This window comes from Amphibalanus amphitrite, unplaced genomic scaffold (genome assembly GCF_019059575.1).
Source record: "Amphibalanus amphitrite isolate SeventyFive unplaced genomic scaffold, NRLGWU_Aamphi_draft 000563F_arrow, whole genome shotgun sequence".
NCBI classification, from domain to species: Eukaryota; Metazoa; Arthropoda; class Thecostraca; order Balanomorpha; family Balanidae; genus Amphibalanus; species Amphibalanus amphitrite.
Window position 1 is genome coordinate 164,170 of NW_024882057.1, and position 20,269 is coordinate 184,438.

General features: G+C 43.0%; 1 protein-coding gene across 1 annotated transcript in view; it reads left to right on the forward strand.

Moving 5' to 3' along the window:
- Positions 1 to 20,269, forward strand: part of LOC122393926 (synaptotagmin-7-like) — a 220,442-nt gene that overhangs the window by 90,768 nt on the left and 109,405 nt on the right. The window contains 1 exon segment of the mRNA XM_043390406.1: positions 17,351 to 17,498. Coding sequence (XP_043246341.1) covers positions 17,351 to 17,498 — 148 coding nt within the window.

The window sequence follows — 20,269 nt, forward strand, 5'->3', positions numbered from 1 at the left end:
TATTTTGTTAACATTTGCATTGCAATAATTTATTATTTGGCCTTATGAGGCAGGTGAAAAACCTGCTCATACAATAGTGTCGTAGCTGAACACCTGATAGGATGGAAGGTGCTAACTTTAGTGCCATGCCTCCCAAGGTCTAACGGACCTTTCAGATAAGATTTAGTCAACTAGCATTTTTAATCTTTAATCTAGAGTATGGGGCTTCTTGCCCCAGGCCGTGGGGCGTTTTGCCCTGGGGTTGGGGCAAAACGCCCTATTTGCAGTTGCTTCACAAACCACTTCCTAGCTGGGAGTCCGATCATAAGTGAATGAATTTGAGGGGTGGAATTTAAAGTAAAATGTCCAAAGAACGCATTGAGCACAAATTTGGCCTTCCAGGTTATGTGGGACAAAAGTTATGTAGCAAAATAAATTATCTGGGGCGTCTTGCCCCAGGCTACCCTAACTCTCGGGGTCGCAAGTGGACACAGCTGAAATTTTTAGGAAACTTGCTTAAGGCCATGGGAAAGCTGCTGGCAATTTTTGGGACCTACGTTTTGATACCTATTTTTGTAGCTCTAGAATAATTTAAGCAAGTAAATTTATTCCGTGACTACAGCGAGCAATATATCTATTGCAATTTAAAACATATATTTCCGGAACCAAGACTATGAAGCATAGATGAAATGAAAGTAAATTGATTGGGCTTTCCACCGGTGTTTACTGATTCTAGCTAAATCAAATAAAAAAGTATTTGTGAGACGATGAATCTTAGTCACGTTTCACATCAATATTCGGCACAGAGCTGGGGCTGAGAATTAAGTGTACTTCTGAGCCATTTTTGACAATAAAAATGTATTCTAATTGCCATAAAATGGCCGCCATCGAATGCACTGATTAATTTTATGCTTAACACGCGCAGTGGAGGGGGGACGGATTTCGCCCACCCCTCCTGTTTTTCGCCAATAACTCGCGCCGCAAACATAATATTAATGTGAAATTTTAGCTACCTGTCCAGAATTAAATTGCAAATCTTTTCGTGCAAGAAATAAGAAAATCTTTTCACAACTTTTCTAGTAATAGCGGTGTAAAGTCAAACATCCTGCCGCCGCGGCGGCGCGGCGGCCGGCGCTAGCCGTTACGCGCCGCCTGAATTGTAGACTGTACCGGGGCGGGACGGTTCCGTCTTTACATCGCGCTCCTTACCGCCAGTTATATTCGATTCGCGTCAAATTTGGTGAGAAGACTGACAAATGTACAGGCAATCCTATGGTCAAAGAATTTTGAAAATCAGCCGGTAAACACTTGAGTTATGAGTGTGTAAACACAAAATTGTGATTGCTGCTTTTCCCGCGTCGCTTCAGCCGGCGACATCTTACCCTTAGCAGGCTTCTGACTGCCATATTTATTGTTTGATTAACTAGAAATTCACCATACATAGGTACTCACAAATGTATGTTCTTTCGTAAAGTGAAAGAAAAAAAGAAAATCGGGCGGTAACTTTTTGAGCTATCGGCGTGTAAACGCAAAAAAGTCGCTCATATGGCAGATTTGACCACATTTGACCTCATTTGACCTTGAAGATATTGGCCTAGGGTCATAAAATTCACACACAATATAGTTCCCTAGGGCCCCCACCTACCCTCAAAATTTCGTCTACCTAGCTCCACTGGGAGCTGAGATCTTAGGGGGGGGGGCGCCATCCGCCCCCCCCCTTCCACTGGGCGTAGTACTCGCAACTAGAGATGCACCAAATTTGCAATTTCATTACCCGCCCCGCCCCGCAGCTACCCCTTGCCCAACCACAACTACCCGCAAACTGATTTTGGCTGGGCCGAACCCGCAAAAAACCCGCAATTTTAAAAACCTGCCTTTGCAAGAGAAAAATACAGCTGGGTCAATGCTAGAGCTATATAAACCTTACTTGCTTCATTGTTGTGCAGAAATGGACAGCCAAACAAATAGTAAGGACTTGAAATTGCTATGCTAAGTCCTCAGGAAGTGCACACTGGATAATGGAAAACGAATAATGCATCAATACATTTGAAATTCCTTTCTGAAAAGAATTCAGTAAAATCTTTCTCTCACCTTACCCTTCAGCATTGGCTGAGGATCAAAATTTCACTCTGGTTCCTCTCAATGTTAGGCTTCTGGAATGATGCTGTTATCAAAATGAATGTTGATATAAAAAGATATGCCATTTCCAGTTAAAAATAAATAGTGACACGGACGACACGGTGAATAATGCGTATCCGGTCGATCTACACATAAAACAAATCATGCAAAAGCCGCAAAAGCCCAGCAAAAACCAACTAACCAATGAACCACGCATTTTTGGAAATATGCGTCAGAAGCGTCACCAACAGCTGATTGCAAGGAATGTTACAGCGACTAAATTATTGCAGCCGTAGTTAGTGCGAACTTGTTGCGAAAACACCGTTGTATAATGCATATTAATGTGCCATTCTGATAATATTATTTTACACAACAGCTAAAGTTTTACAATTCAGAGGTTAATCACCGGTTAGGAAATACCTAAAGAGACAGTAAATAGTCATCAATGACAGCTTTCCTTCGCCTCAGAGACCAAAATTGACGCAGTCAAATGCCAATCGGGCTGTTCACGACGTCGGTTTATGTGGTTTACATAAACTGCCCTCGGGGCACGTTCCCGGCTGTGACGTCACACGGCGTTTACGTTTACGAAACACGAGTGTTTGCTCAAACAGTGACAACTAATAAGCAGTTGAGAAGATACTGTAAAAGGTGCAAAGAAAAGATAATCTGATGGAAATATGTCTCATATCATGACATATTGCAAGAATAAGGACAGTTTTCATCACAATATACCCACGACGCTAGACGCTGGTTTGCAGAGAACGATGCTCAAAATAGGTCTTAATTACAATGAAATAATAAAAACTCCCATTCCAGTCCTCTGCAACCCGTACAGGGTTATTTTGAAACTCATTTACCCACCTACCAGCCCCTGAACTGTCCGAATTCAATTTTCCTAACTCACAACTCGCCTTACGAGTTTGCCGCACATCGCCATCATTGTCACATAAACGCGTTTACGCGCCATGTTGATGCTCTGAGGCATCAACCGCATAAACGGTTTACGGCGGAGGTCTGACGTCATTGACGAGATATGACGTCAGGATCAGTTCGACGCTGATTGGTCCTTCAAAAAAATAAACATGTTTACGGTTTGGGATAAACCGACGTCGTGAACAGCCCTCTTGTCAGAATGTCGAAAGTGCGCCAGTCAAGGCCATCTATAGAGCGCCAGTATTGTATTGCGTTATGTTTGGGCCGCATGCCAGTCAATATTTTGATTTTTTGTAAGGGTAATTGCAGGTAATTGGTGTGTTATTTTCGTAATATAGGGTGGGACAGAACATAGAGTAGGATAGGTAATCAATGAATTTGCATCAAATTTTGTTTAGCTCTTTTTTATGCCGACCAGACGCAAATAAAGTAACATGTGGCATTTGCTCTGATTTTCAACATCAACATCTCATTTTATTTTGGGTTCTTCCATAATGATATTTATTCACTTTCGATGATAACACAAAAGCAAATATTCTAAATAGCCAGACGTTTCGGCCTCAGGGTGCCTTCGTCAGTGACAATACCGAGATACTAATACATTAATAAATTAATCAATATAATCTTTTACACTTTCAAAATACACATGACCTGGACATTTTTCAACCATTCTGCACATGGGACTCGAGATTATAAAAGAAACTAAATATACATCTTTGACACGTTCAACTTTTAAAGCATGACCTTTCGATAAGATGATAATTGATATGCTACACTTCTTTTTCTCTTATACAAACGTACATACACAGCACAATTGTCGGGCATAACTGTTATCAGATGTCGTTCAGTCGTATTCTTCCTTTCGAGATTCATTCTTAAATGTTTCGTTTTTTTCTTCTTTCTTCTCCTTTTCGTTTTCTTTCTATGAAACACGTCTGGCTATTTAGAATATTTGCTTTTGTGTTATCATCGAAAGTGAATAAATATCACAATGTCTGACACGATACATTCTTCCATAATGTATATCTAGTGCACACTGTACATAGACTTCAAGTTCAGCTTCCTATAAGTTTGCTTTCAGGTTCTTTTATGTTTTATGGAATGCTTTCATCAGCATTTATTTATGCTTTGTAGTTTGTTGTTTGTACCCTGGTTTGGTCATTGCTAGACTGTGGATGCTATTGCTGGTTGTTCTCAGTTTTGCATTTGAAATGTGCTTCCTTGATATATTTTTATATTTGGTTCTGTTTTAAAAGTTGTTTTGATGAATATTGTATTGTTAACCTGAGCAAATGCTCTTGGCATTGTGTTTTGCATCTAAAAAAAAATAAAAAAATAAATTATAGGTTCTAAAGTCTGACCGCCAAATACCCGCCACACGACTAGTTTTGCTTCTCGAACCCGCCAAAAACCCTGCGGGTTTTGAAAACCCGCAGAAAGCGGGTTTGCGGGTTCAAAAAGGGCATCTCTACTCGCAACCCTTCCACTGCGCGTGTTAAACAACCAACTTAGGAAGCGTATCGTAAAAATCGACTTTTCGATTAAGTGGGCATTTTGAAAGAGATCTGAGCCAAAAACCCGCAATTTTAAAAACCTGCCTTTGCAAGAGAAAAATACAGCTGGGTCAATGCTAGAGCTATATAAACCTTACTTGCTTCATTGTTGTGCAGAAATGGACAGCCAAACAAATAGTAAGGACTTGAAATTGCTATGCTAAGTCCTCAGGAAGTGCACACTGGATAATGGAAAACGAATAATGCATCAATACATTTGAAATTCCTTTCTGAAAAGAATTCAGTAAAATCTTTCTCTCACCTTACCCTTCAGCATTGGCTGAGGATCAAAATTTCACTCTGGTTCCTCTCAATGTTAGGCTTCTGGAATGATGCTGTTATCAAAATGAATGTTGATATAAAAAGATATGCCATTTCCAGTTAAAAATAAATAGTGACACGGACGACACGGTGAATAATGCGTATCCGGTCGATCTACACATAAAACAAATCATGCAAAAGCCGCAAAAGCCCAGCAAAAACCAACTAACCAATGAACCACGCATTTTTGGAAATATGCGTCAGAAGCGTCACCAACAGCTGATTGCAAGGAATGTTACAGCGACTAAATTATTGCAGCCGTAGTTAGTGCGAACTTGTTGCGAAAACACCGTTGTATAATGCATATTAATGTGCCATTCTGATAATATTATTTTACACAACAGCTAAAGTTTTACAATTCAGAGGTTAATCACCGGTTAGGAAATACCTAAAGAGACAGTAAATAGTCATCAATGACAGCTTTCCTTCGCCTCAGAGACCAAAATTGACGCAGTCAAATGCCAATCGGGCTGTTCACGACGTCGGTTTATGTGGTTTACATAAACTGCCCTCGGGGCACGTTCCCGGCTGTGACGTCACACGGCGTTTACGTTTACGAAACACGAGTGTTTGCTCAAACAGTGACAACTAATAAGCAGTTGAGAAGATACTGTAAAAGGTGCAAAGAAAAGATAATCTGATGGAAATATGTCTCATATCATGACATATTGCAAGAATAAGGACAGTTTTCATCACAATATACCCACGACGCTAGACGCTGGTTTGCAGAGAACGATGCTCAAAATAGGTCTTAATTACAATGAAATAATAAAAACTCCCATTCCAGTCCTCTGCAACCCGTACAGGGTTATTTTGAAACTCATTTACCCACCTACCAGCCCCTGAACTGTCCGAATTCAATTTTCCTAACTCACAACTCGCCTTACGAGTTTGCCGCACATCGCCATCATTGTCACATAAACGCGTTTACGCGCCATGTTGATGCTCTGAGGCATCAACCGCATAAACGGTTTACGGCGGAGGTCTGACGTCATTGACGAGATATGACGTCAGGATCAGTTCGACGCTGATTGGTCCTTCAAAAAAATAAACATGTTTACGGTTTGGGATAAACCGACGTCGTGAACAGCCCTCTTGTCAGAATGTCGAAAGTGCGCCAGTCAAGGCCATCTATAGAGCGCCAGTATTGTATTGCGTTATGTTTGGGCCGCATGCCAGTCAATATTTTGATTTTTTGTAAGGGTAATTGCAGGTAATTGGTGTGTTATTTTCGTAATATAGGGTGGGACAGAACATAGAGTAGGATAGGTAATCAATGAATTTGCATCAAATTTTGTTTAGCTCTTTTTTATGCCGACCAGACGCAAATAAAGTAACATGTGGCATTTGCTCTGATTTTCAACATCAACATCTCATTTTATTTTGGGTTCTTCCATAATGATATTTATTCACTTTCGATGATAACACAAAAGCAAATATTCTAAATAGCCAGACGTTTCGGCCTCAGGGTGCCTTCGTCAGTGACAATACCGAGATACTAATACATTAATAAATTAATCAATATAATCTTTTACACTTTCAAAATACACATGACCTGGACATTTTTCAACCATTCTGCACATGGGACTCGAGATTATAAAAGAAACTAAATATACATCTTTGACACGTTCAACTTTTAAAGCATGACCTTTCGATAAGATGATAATTGATATGCTACACTTCTTTTTCTCTTATACAAACGTACATACACAGCACAATTGTCGGGCATAACTGTTATCAGATGTCGTTCAGTCGTATTCTTCCTTTCGAGATTCATTCTTAAATGTTTCGTTTTTTTCTTCTTTCTTCTCCTTTTCGTTTTCTTTCTATGAAACACGTCTGGCTATTTAGAATATTTGCTTTTGTGTTATCATCGAAAGTGAATAAATATCACAATGTCTGACACGATACATTCTTCCATAATGTATATCTAGTGCACACTGTACATAGACTTCAAGTTCAGCTTCCTATAAGTTTGCTTTCAGGTTCTTTTATGTTTTATGGAATGCTTTCATCAGCATTTATTTATGCTTTGTAGTTTGTTGTTTGTACCCTGGTTTGGTCATTGCTAGACTGTGGATGCTATTGCTGGTTGTTCTCAGTTTTGCATTTGAAATGTGCTTCCTTGATATATTTTTATATTTGGTTCTGTTTTAAAAGTTGTTTTGATGAATATTGTATTGTTAACCTGAGCAAATGCTCTTGGCATTGTGTTTTGCATCTAAAAAAAATAAAAAAATAAATTATAGGTTCTAAAGTCTGACCGCCAAATACCCGCCACACGACTAGTTTTGCTTCTCGAACCCGCCAAAAACCCTGCGGGTTTTGAAAACCCGCAGAAAGCGGGTTTGCGGGTTCAAAAAGGGCATCTCTACTCGCAACCCTTCCACTGCGCGTGTTAAACAACCAACTTAGGAAGCGTATCGTAAAAATCGACTTTTCGATTAAGTGGGCATTTTGAAAGAGATCTGAGCCATAGTGCCGCCGTCCAACTGAGACCGCCGTCCAACTGACCCCGCCGTATCAGTATGACTCTGATGGCTGACCCCGCCGTATGCATATATAGGGTGTCCCGAAATTGATGCGCGCTTGGTGTCGCATGTTATGCTATCCCTCCCGAATGCTGAACAAATGCAATTTGACCGGCTCTGGCACCACTGACACCTTGCTGGTCACACGATCACGTGAATCAAGCAGCTAACCCGACCTCGGCCGTTAGTGGGCGCGAGAGGTCACTCTCGTCCAGACATGCAACGTGGAGAAACTGCATTTCACCAAAAGGGAAAAGGTACAACCTGCCGACCCGCTACCGCGCGGTGGGGATGATCAAGGACGGTGTGACCCAGGTTCCGGGTGTCAGAGAATTGGGCGGCAACTCTGCAACGATTTAACGCTGGATGGACCGCAGACGATCAGGAGAGACTAGAGATGTCAATCGGATACCAACTTTTTGGTATACCGATACCAAACCGATACCAACTTGGTATTTGGTATTTCAATCGTAATGTGTTTGGTATTTTGTTGGTATCATAAACCCTCACTAATGTATAAGAGGCTAAGAAATCGGTAAAAAGTTGGTATTTCCCTCATTTTGCCAAGTTGGTTTGGTTTCGGTATTTTGCCGTGGTTTCGGTTGGTATTTGGTTTGGTATCGGTATTCCGATTTTCCGTAATTGACATCACTAGGAGAGACACTCAAGAACAGCACAGTTTCGAGGGCGGAAGACTGCCTTGAGGTGAGTGGCGAATATCGTGATTGCAAAGTTGACCTTTAAAAAGCACCATTCAATATAAGCGCTGACAAGAAAACTGAATGAGATGCACGGCCCAGCATCGAAATCAGCCCTCCACCAGTATTTGAAGACTACCTTGAAGCTGAAGTTGCTCAGCCTCAGAATGTAGACCTGGTCTACCGTGGTCCAGAAGTGCAGGCCGCTGGAGTTCGCCAAGACCCACAAAAACTGGACCAATCAGGACTGGAAATGCGTCCTTTTCAGTGACGAGGCGCCCTTTGTGCTCTCTAAGTCCCGAACTGCCAGAACGATGGAAATGTGGGCCAACAGCCAGTAGCGGCGGAACACCTTCAATTAAGGGGGGGGGGGGGCACTGCCGACTTTTGGTCCCATTCTTTCCATGCAACGCCCATAGTGCTAATGTTAAAATGCCAAAATCAAAGGGGAGCACGGTGCCCCGGTGCCCTCCCCGTTCCGCCGCCTATGCCAACAGCACCTCTGAAGAGTCCGCTGTTGAGAAGGTGAAACGTCTGCTGAACAATCTCATTTGGAGCATGATGAGCTACAGAGGCTCTCTGAGCTTCACGAGGTACTTATCGCGGGGTCAGACCGTGACTGCTGATTACTACAGTATGCCAGCGAGGCGCTGAAGAAGACTGCTGCCACAAAGATGCTGAGGAAAAAGGAGACTAATACACATTACACAAGTTTTAATGACCGGATCTCCTTGAAATTACCAAAATCGAAAAAGCTAAATATTTATTCGTTGGTATACGTTGCTATTCGATAAGATATAAAAGTGATGTATTTTCGGTCACGGACCTTCTTCTGATCTAACTACGTTTTTGAAGTACAATGCAAACAAGATTCCTAGCGAACACATCTGCAAATAAAAGTTTCTTTGCCCTAACCAGCACATGCACAATACACAGCGACATCTTCCTAATGCATAAACAACTTATGTACTTACCTACCATTCCTACCATTCATGTGGCCTAGATAGTCGATACATTTTGTTGTCACATATTTCACTCATTAATAACACTAGTATTACATACACAATGCACAGACACCCCGCGCCCTGCTGGGGGGATGTTTGAACACCCCCCCCCTTGTGGTTTTTCGCGAATATCTCAAAAAACGGCAGCGCGGAGCGCCGCCGTTTTTGGTACACCTTACCATACCTCAATTCTACACATGTTGTGAAAATTTCAGACCAAGGTCATTCAAGGTCAGGTCACCAGGTCACTTGAAATGACCTCACCTCATAAAAAGTTTCAATGTCTGTCATAGCTACACCAAGTGACCGATCGCTTTGAAACTTTCAGCGATTGCTTAGAGCAATAGCATGTACAAAATGTATACCTCAGAATTTTGATATCGATGACCTAAGGTCAGGTCAATTTTGCGACACCCCCATTATAAGTCAATGGGAGAAAATTGAAATGCTCCTCTTTTGGACGAAAGACATTATAAACACTCCCAAACACTGAATTACATGTGGTTTAGACACACTGAACATGAACATGGTGTCCGTGACCCCTGTTTATGCCCTGAGGTCATCTTAGGTCACGAATGGTATCGAACAGTTTTTCGCAAATAACTTTTGATAGAGGCATGCTAGAGCGATGAAAACGCCTCAGATGTGTTCAGCTCGACGATACGGATCGACTGATATGCAACATGACCCTTTCCGGTCAGGTCATGACCTTGACCTGAGGTCAAATTTTCAAGTTGACCTTTCAAGGTCAAGTTATACATAGTTCATTCGATGCGTCTTGACGAGAGGAACACGATGCCGGTAAAGTAAGCTCGTACAAGGCTTGGGTCAAAAGTTATTGCAGAAAAACTGTTTCCGAAAAAAATAGGCTATTTTTGCAGTTTGTGCCCCCTGCAGGCAAAACCGTTGACGTTACGTCAAATCTGAGAAAATGACTCAGAAAGGGCGTAAATAGGGCTATCGAATGCGCTTTTCCGCGGCGCTGTAGCTCTATTGGTTCCCGAGTTATGCGTTGGCTTCTTGGAAATTGTCGACATTCGACCTGGAAATCGGCGAAATTTTGCCTTCAATGACCTCTGGTGACCTGACCTTTGACCTGACCAAAAAATTGACTGAAGTGATTTCCTCATTATTTTTGACGCTCTTTCGAACGCCGCCTTCCGCGTATCGCTACGTGGCCCAGGAGCCGAGTTAGAAGGGGGGGTGTTCAAACACCCCCCCCCCCCCCCAGCAGGGCGTGGAAATCCAGGACCCCCAGCCGGGCGCGGGTTAAGGCTCAAGCACACTACATCAACAAAAGACTTTCGTGGCAGTTCAGGTCAGTGAGTCTATAGCAGTGGCCAGGACATCAAATTCTCGTTCAGCGCAGGTTTCCTATCCCGAATAAACAGCGATTCGGTTCTTTTCCGGTCTGGGTGTTCCCGCGTTCTCTGAAGGATCGAAATGCGAAGTAGAGACTTGTTTTTCTTCACTCCCTCATGCTCAGTCCGGAAGTGATCCCCGAGAGGGGTATTTTCAGCGTCAGCCAACATGCTCCTAATGTGTTCATTGAACCTTAGCCTGACCGGTCTTTTGCTTTCTCCTATATGTATATGTTTTACCGCAGATTTCGCATGTCACTTCATACACAACGTTTTTGTCTGTGTACTTCCCACCCGATATGGCCAAACACGTCGGACATGCCCTGGAGCCAGCGGGGCAAGGAGGCTTGGTGAGATCTGAAGAGACAAGGGATTTTTTAAGAGTGCTAGAGCCGTGCCATCCTAAATGAACATTCAACTTAGACTTTTTAACCGCTTTCTTTACCTTACACAGCACCGTCTCATCAACATAAGGAAGCGTAAGGAAAGCGCGGACTTCCTGTCTATCATCTGACCTCCTCCGGTCCTTACGACTGCGTCCATTCCTAAGGTTGCACGCATTTGTCACCCTCAGCGCCTCCCTTCTGATTCTTTTGACCATCTTACTAGGATACCCGTTTTTGTCAAGTAAATCGCTAATCTTGTTCAAACTCCGCTCCCTAGTCTGATCATCAGAGGAAATTTTGATGGCTCGTAAGAATTGAGATCTAACTAGATTGACCTGAACACGTTATCCAATAACGTGTTCAGGCTTGGGGATGAGTTCTATTTGGCATAGATTCCAGGATACAGTTCACTTGTGAAATGACGGACGAGGGCGCTGGATCTGTCCCTATGCTTTATACCTTAGTGTCTCTGACAAGGGTAGGGGGCAGATGTAAGTACTCGACAGAGTTATTTATCAAGCCAAACAACGCAGGCATTTTCTTGCATTTTAAATCCGCACATTCAAAACGGACCAAGGTCAATCTAGTTAGATCTCAATTCTTACGAGCCATCAAAATTTCCTCTGATGATCAGACTATAGGGAGCGGAGTTTGAACAAGATTAGCGATTTACTTGGAATTTACTAGGAATCTTGTTTGTATTGTACTTCAAAACTTAGTTAGATCAGAAGAAGGTCCGTGACCGAAAATTCATCACTTTTTTATATCCTATCGAATAGCAACGAATACCAACGAATAAATATTCAGCTTTTTCGATTTTGGTAATTTCAAGGAGATCCGGTCATTAAAACCTGTGTATTACGCTTGTATTATGCTCCTTGCTCAAGCACTCAACAGCCCTAAACAGTAATATTAGGAGTGATACGGATATGATAAGGATAGAAAGTAAATGGAAACAAGATGTGGGGTATTTTGAACAAGGATCTGCCCTGAGTCCTGACAGTTAACCCGCGCCCAGATGGGGTCTGCCGAGCAACGCGGTCTGATGGGGGGGGGGGGCCATTTTGGCCCCCCCCTCAGATCTCGAGAACCACGCAACATAGCGACAAGCGGTAAACGGTGTTGGATAGCCCCAGCGGGGAACTACCTCGTGACCCAATTTCATTGACCTCGGTCAAACCGATGACGTCACAGGTCAGGTCAAAGGTCGAATTTTCACCGTTTACAGGCATTTCAAGAAATGCGTTGTAAAATCGAGTAAAATGCATTTCATTGAAAATCATCGATGGAGAAATGTTCTTCAAACACATATTTTGCTATTTGAGGTCACTGATACCAGGTCAGGTCACAGAGGTCAGGTCACTGGGGGGTCACAATATGAAAGTGTCGTGTGATACATGTTTTATGGTCCATTTTACATGACAAATGCGATTATGTGGGTCAGACAGACTTTAGGGCCAGCTTAGGTCACGTTTTGGTCAAGGTCAGGTCAAGGTCAGGTCAAATTAGGTCAAATTTCAAAGTTGATATTTTTGCATAAAATGGGTATCGATTCGATGCAGCTTGTCACGGGGAGTTCAATGGTGGTCTCCGTTTTGCGCTACGAGGTCTAGAATTGCTAAAAATTGAGTTCAAAAATTTGACGTCATCAATTTTTAACAGTTTTTTCGCTATAACTTGGCCAAAAAAAGAGGTATCGATCTAAAATTTGGTATGTATATCGAAGAGCGCAGGGACTATCACATATATTCCGGTTTTTTCGAAGTTCGAAAAATTTTTGGAAATTTTTTGGGTTTTTCTAAAAAAAATCAATTTTTTTGATTTTTGGGGGTCAAAATCCCAAAATTTCGAAAATCCGAGATAGCAGTTTTGTAGCGCCGTCTTTTCTCTACACAACCACATAAAGAACTTTAAAATTGCTTGTTAACTGTAGAATAGGTGAGTGTTTCAAGATGTCATGTTTTTTGCTCATTTTTGCTCGAACATGACCTCAGTTTGACCTCAATAACTCCTGACCTGAGGTGACCTGTGACTTGAAATTTTGTGTGAAGGTGTCAAATTGATGCCCGGTAAGGTACCCAAAATTTGGCGGCGCTGCGCGCCGCCGTTTTCTCGCTATTTAAGAAAAACCACAGGGGGGGCCAAAATGGCCCCCCCCCATCAGGGCGCGGGTTAAAACCAGTACTAGCTTGTTACGGTATACATCCTTTCAGTATAAGTTTGCTATGAGAATAATAACAACAAACTCCTTCTTATTCAAAATAAATCGCAGAGATCATGATCGATGCACCTTCTGTGATCGTAACCCTGAAACATTAAAACATTTATTCATCACATGCCCACACGTTCGCATATTTTGGGAAGATCTTTCTCGCTTCTTACACACAAATATAATTGGCCAACTTAATGATAAAACTAAATGTTTTGGTGACAGTGAAAACGCATTGCTTACTCATATGGTAACAGTTGCGAAACTCTGTATATATCGACGCAAGATATAAAGAAACAAAACCATCAATACATAACTTTAAACTCTGCATCAAACGAGATTATGAAACTGAAAAATATATTGCAATGAACGGTAATGATATGGAAGTTTTCGCAAATAAATGGAGTAAGCTCCAAAATAGGTACCTACACTCGGCTCAGCTCAAACAACCAATAAGAACCAGGCTACCTCGTCTTGCTACCCGGCACATCGCGGCGCCGCACAACGGTGAACCGGAAAACTTTATCCATCACTCATATATCAATCAGTAGCCTGAATGATATATTTATCTCCAATGCTGCTTATTTACTGCTTATTTACATCCAATGCCCTAAAATATATCCTTCTATGATCCTTCCCACTCTCGAGCGCTGCTGTGTGGGGGCGGCATCTGATGGCGGCCCGTGGCCGGCCGGTGCGGTGGCGCCACCTACTGCTGGATGTAGTGGCGCCCCCTCTCCGTTCCTGGAGCAGACAATGACATGTTCAAAGACTGACCGCCTCCGTCTGCCGCTCCGCTGTCGCCCCTTCAGTTCCTGCTGAGTATCTAAAATATTGTCACACTTGTGCTCGAACATGTGGTTAAATTTTTGTTTACTTTTTACTTTCTTTACTTACTTTTTGCGTGGTCTGTGGTTGGTGTGGACAATTTATTTAGTATAAAATGTCAGCTGGCGGGTGTTATATAGGTACCTATACAGAATTGGTTCGCGATTATGTGTGAAAAGAATGTGAATTAGAAATGTTATTGATGAAACCTGGGTCACACTGGGCAGTTTTCGTATTTTTATTTTTGCTTTGCAGTCTCTTATGTTCCTCTAGCGTGACTGGACGTCCCGAATTGAAACATAAGCGTGGATTATTAGAGTGACAGCCGAGTAAGAGTGGATATTCAATAGCAACTGAAAGTGTTGAGTGGGGGGAGGGGGATGAGAGTCATGGGTGCAATAATTGTTTAAGCAACCTGTATGTAAGTGAAATAAATACATTTATGAAAAAAGCACTCAACAGATTAAGAAAAAGGAGACTGGTTTAATAACCAAAGTCAAACTTTTGTCGGAGATGTCCAGGGCCATTTTCCAGCAAGAAAGGACTTGAGCTTATCACTCCAGGAAGACCCAGTACTGGTGCCGAGCGAGGCTCCCAGGCCTCTGGGAGAAGGGGACATGGTCTGGCAACAGTCTGGACCTGTTCCCGATCCAAACTATCTGAAAGATCGTAAGCAAAGAGCTCAGCAAGCTTACATCGGTTAGCTCAGAGAAGAGGATGTTTCAGAAGTTATAAACGGCATGGCGTAGTTTCAAGGGAGAGACTCTTGACAACCTGAAACGTGACAAGCTAGAGTGCAATAGGCCGTGTATGCGACTCAATGGGGACTATGATAACCCGGGCCCCGCTGGGCTATTCAGCCATACGCGCCCTGCTGGGGGGGGGGGGGAGATTCTGCCCCCCCCCGTCTAACTTTCGAACCGATGGTCGTAGAAAGACAGGGAAAACGGCAATCGAAAGCTCTCAACAAGGCGGATCTTAAGAGACCAATTTTGTTTGCTTAAGTAGGTCAGGGGTCAGGTCAAGGTCAGGTCAAGGGTACAAAATGCAAGTTTCTACAGTATCGGCCTTGCACCGTAGTTGCCGAAGAATGGACTGAGGCTGATTGCCCAAAACGTGTTTTTAGACTACCAAGACAATATTCGTTGCATACAATGTCATTCAAAGGTCAAGGTTAAGGTCAGGTCAGGTCAGGTCAGGTCACCAAAAACAAAATATAGAAAAGGGCATGTGCGACACATGTTTTATGGGTCATTCTACTCATAGAATTCAATAGGCACACCCAATAAGTGATCTGGACCACCTCTGGATGAATTTCAGGTCGAGGTCAGGTCAAGGTTAGGTCAAGTGAGGTCAAATTTTGAAGTTGGTTGTTAAGGCCTGAAAAGGTGTCTATCTGATGCAGTTTTTCACGGCGAATCGAATGGTGCTATTTTTTGTTTCCGTACGAGGTCTAGAACTTCCAAAAAAATCATTTTTCAAAATTTGTGTGTGTCGTGACGTCATAAATTTTGAATAACTCCCACATTTCTGAACCGATTCTTCTAAAAATTGGTATGTAGGTGCACATGACCAGTTCTCTGACATGTATTCTGGTTTTTTGATACACTCAAAATTTTGGATTTTATAGTTATTTTCCCAAAAAAGTCAGTTTTTTGGAAAAATTTTGGGCCAGAATCCAAAATTTGCAAAAAAACCAGATAGCCATTTGATAGACAAAGTAGAATCGCGTATAATCTTTTTTGTTACGTCTTGATTCCTCTACAAATAATGATGTTAGCGGCGTTTGAAATTTTGCCGTTTTTGAGGCGAAAATGGCGAACATGACGTCACTAAAACGTCAATTTCTCAAAAAATTTCCGAGTGTGTCAAATTGATGTATGATAAGGTACTAAAAGTTTGACGTCGCTGGCGTAACGCGTTTAGAAGTTATTGGCGAAAAACGGGAGGGGGCAGATTCTGCCCCCCCCCCCCTCAGCGGGGTGCGGGATAGCATATAAACCGTGAAACAAATTGAGGTACAGGGTGTCGGGAAATTATTTGCCCCTGGTTCATTGAGCTAAATCCCACCATGCGCTTTAGGAACTGTAAAAAAAAATTGCTAATAACTTATTTACTGGTGTGTACAATGTACATGTGCTAATGTTTGTGCGAATTAAAACTACTTCCATTGTCCATTGAGCCATCTGACGTGCGAGTATGAAAAGCCCCAGTGTACTGTGGATTATTCGTGAATACACATCTGTGTCTGTATCTAACACCGTGCCTCAGGGCTCAGGCTATCCACAGCTGTCCGTTAGACAGATGACAACCCGGCCACCTGACCTTGACACTTGTCAGGCGCCAGGGGGCAGTATTTGGCAGGCGTAACCCTCACCAGAACGTGGTGTCTACTATGACGAAAGAAACTCTTTGACAAAGCGTCATTGAGAGCTTTCGAGTGCCGTTTTCCCTGCGTCTTTTAGGACCACCGTGCACCGGTTCAAAAATTAGACAGGTGTGGGGGGGGGGGAGAATCTGCAACTGCCCGTCTCCTCCCCCCAGCGGATTGGTGTTTTTCCAGCCACGAACGTATAAGGGGGGGGGGGTCCGTTCCGTTTCGCCCCTGATCGAGCTAGAGCTTCGGGGGAAAAACGAGCGTGTTGCCCGCGACGAGAGGAAGCCGATGATACCCAATTTTAAGGTCATAGGTCATTGGTTGAACTTCCAGGTCAGGTCAATGACCCAAAAGTCGGAAAAATCGGGACCTGTTAGAACGTCGTAAAGCGTGGCTGCTATGGGTTTTTTCGGGGTGCTGATCACGAATATCATGTTAGTTATGATCATTGATGATGTCTTCATGCATTAAGGCCAGGTCGGGTCAGGTCAGGTCAGGTCAACCAGTAAGGATTTTGCCGGGTATTCGTAGTAGCCTCTGACAGCTTCGTAACATATTACGAAGGCACCAAAACTGCTTCGTAAATGTTCAAATGATTGCTAAATTCGAATTCAGCTAAAAAAAACTAGCCTAGAAACACGTAAAACTCGAAAAAGTGAACCGAGGTCATCAAAGGTCAATGACCTGACCTGACCTTCCGGTGACCTCGACACCCACCCTAATGCATGGAAACAACATCATATCCCATGTTTGAACGCTTGAAACCACGAAAAGACTGCTAAAGCGCGGCTAATGCGAGCCGACATACGCCGAATCGCGATTCCGGCCAAACATGGTCTCAAAAAGTAGGTCACAGGTCAAAGGTCATTAGGGTCAGGGTCATGAAATTTTGAGGGTAGGTGTAAAATTGATTAACGCGAGGCTACTGAAATTTTCATCGCGATCGGCCGCTTTTTACGCGAGTTATTCGCGAAAAACAGAGGGGGGATCCGTTCGACCCCCCCTATACGGGCGAGGGTTAAGCTTACTCTATTGTCTGTGTTTTTCAGGCCAAGGAGCTGCCTGCAAAGGACTTGTCCGGCACGTCAGACCCATACGTGAAAGTGACGCTTCTGCCTGACAAAAAACACAAGCTGCTTACTAAAATAAAACGGAGAACACTTCACCCCAGATGGAATGAAACGTTTTATTTCGAAGGTACGTAAACTGTGTGCTTAATGCTTATTGTGCGTGTCGGGTTGGGGGTTACGCGTGTGTTTTAGAGAAGATTGCTTGGTTTCGTACAATTTTAGAAGTTTTAAACTTTTACTGAATGATGGATTTTTACCATCATCATCATCATCATCATCATCATCATCATCATCATCATCATCATCATCATCATCATCATCATCATCATTATCATCATCATCATCATCATCATCATCAGACATCATCATCATCAACTACAGTTTATTAACAGTTTATTGTAGTTTATTAACCCTCGCCCTGGCAAGGCATTTTTCATAACACGGCCTGGCAGGGGGGTTGATGCGACCAGGCGCGGATACAAGGGGGGGCCATGGGGGCCATGGCCCCCCATAACCCCCCTTGGCCGATTTTTTTTTTTCAAAAATAAAATAAAAAGTTAAAAAGTTAAAAAGCTGAAAAGGGGGCCTCCTGAAAATAAAGTGGCCGAAATCCGATGAGTTTTTTTTTAACCTATCCACTTAGTTATTTCTTAGAAGACTAGCTGAGAAGACTTCTTTGTTAGAAGATTGGTAAAGCTTTTCATAACTTGGAGGTCTCTTATACTCACAGAGATGACCACTTTTACAGGGCCTCCTAACCTGCACAGAGGGCCTCCAAGCCTGCACAGATGTTGAGATGTTGCCTGAACAGCTAGATAAGCTCAATAGACGCAGTTTTTTTTGGGGGGGGGGCCCAACAAGTGTGAAGATGGGGCCTCCAACAGGTGGGATTATGGGGGGGCCTCCTGGTTTCTAATGGCCCCTCCCTTGGAGATTTTCTGGATCCGCCCCTGGATGCGACCCCCCTCGCGATTGGCTCCTATGGCACCTAGAAACGCCTGTGACACCTGAGGACCGTGCTGACTGCTGAGGTTTATCTATGGCATCATAGGTCTGTGACCTGACGGAACCTGAAAATGGATTTGGTGTCACAACATGCGGCTTGGATCAAAGGTCAGCTATGCCACGTTTCAGCTCCATATCGCTGGTGTGCTAGGAGCTATTGCGAACGAAGGACCTAGGGGAAGGGGCGGCAGTGCTGAACGAGTCATCCAGCAGCAGCTACAACACTATCTCTCTCAAAATCACCTTTTGGCATCTAGTCAGCATGGCTTCCGACCCCAGCATTCAACTGAAACAGCACTTTTGTCCGTCACCGACCGCATCCTAGCTGCCACGGACAGGGGAGATATATCTTTTCTATGCCTTATCGATCTCAGCAAATGTTTCGATGTCATAGATCATAAACTCCTTCTCGACAAACTCGCACTGTGCGGCATCGAAACTCCTTGGTTCAAAGCATATCTAAAAGGTCACACAATCTTCAGTTTTAAGGGAATCAAGGCGTAGCAAAAAAAGGTTACACGTGATTCTCCTTTGTTTATCAAATGGCTATCTCGGTTTTTTGACAATTTTGGATTTTGACCCCATTTTTTCTAAAAAACTGACTTTTTTGGGAAAATATTTATAAAATCCAAAATTTTGAGTGTATCGAAAAAACGTCAGAGAAGTGGAATATGTGCACCTATATACCAATTTTCAGAAGAATCAGTTCAAAAATGTGGGAGTTATTCAAAATTTTATGACGTCAAGACACAAATTTTTTGATTTTTTGAAGTTCTAGACCTCGTACGGAAACAAAAATAGCACCAATCGATTCGCCGTCAAAAACGACATCAGATAGACACCTTTTAGGCCTTAACAACCAACCTCAAAATTTGACCTCACTTGACCTGACCTTGACATGACCTCGACCTGAAATTCAGATAGACAGACAGACAGACAGACAGACAGACTATACGAGTATTTCGGATCCTCCATACAATGGGTTTTTTGGTATCCACGTCATTTGACAGATTCACAGAACCCTTATACAGGGTGATCCAAAAGAATTGGAACCCCTAACTTAAAATGTCTGTAAGTCCGAAAGTTTTCACTTTATTGACAAATTGCCAACATCATTAGAAAGAGCGTTCAATTATCTATAAAACCAAGTTAAATGACCTTAACTATTACTATAAATATTACCCTAGTTATATGCCTATACAATTTGTGTCACGAAACTCAGTGAAACGGTTTTCAATTATCCGCAAATCAGTGATTTGCGGTTTGCTGTTCTGACCATGTCGCATGTCGGAGGCTCATGAATAAAAATATATCATTCACGTGCTATTGTAATGAATTTAAATTTCAACAGGAGCAAAAAAAAATGTCATTCGGTGCTCCGTGCCACACGGCCCACTCAGTGGTCGAGTTTCAAGAACGGGCCTGCCCGGCCTTCATCGAGCCAGATGCCTGGCCACCGAAGAGTCCTGTCCTCAACCCTTTTAACTTATTCGTGTGGAGCGAACTGGAGCGAATGGTGTACAGAGGTCAAGAGGATCAGCACCATCGAGGAGCTGAAGGAAAGGCTGACGGCCTGCTGGGACCAGTTGTCCCAGAGACTGCTGGCCCGCGCAGTTGGAGCCGTCTGCAAGCGACTGCAGGCCTGTGTGACGGCCCACGGAGCTCGGTTTGAGCACATGCTGAGATGAACAGCGGAAGCTAGGATGCGTGTATCTGTTTTATTGTGTGCTTCTGCGTAAACTTTTATGTAAGAAAATTGAATTTGGATGTGGTATTATTCGTAAAAAACAACAGATGGAAAGCTAACGGATTTCAGTGCATTGTTAACAATTGGCGATTTCGTTTCACTCAGTTTTCTGACGCTCATTCCGAAACCTAACAGTGTGTCAATAC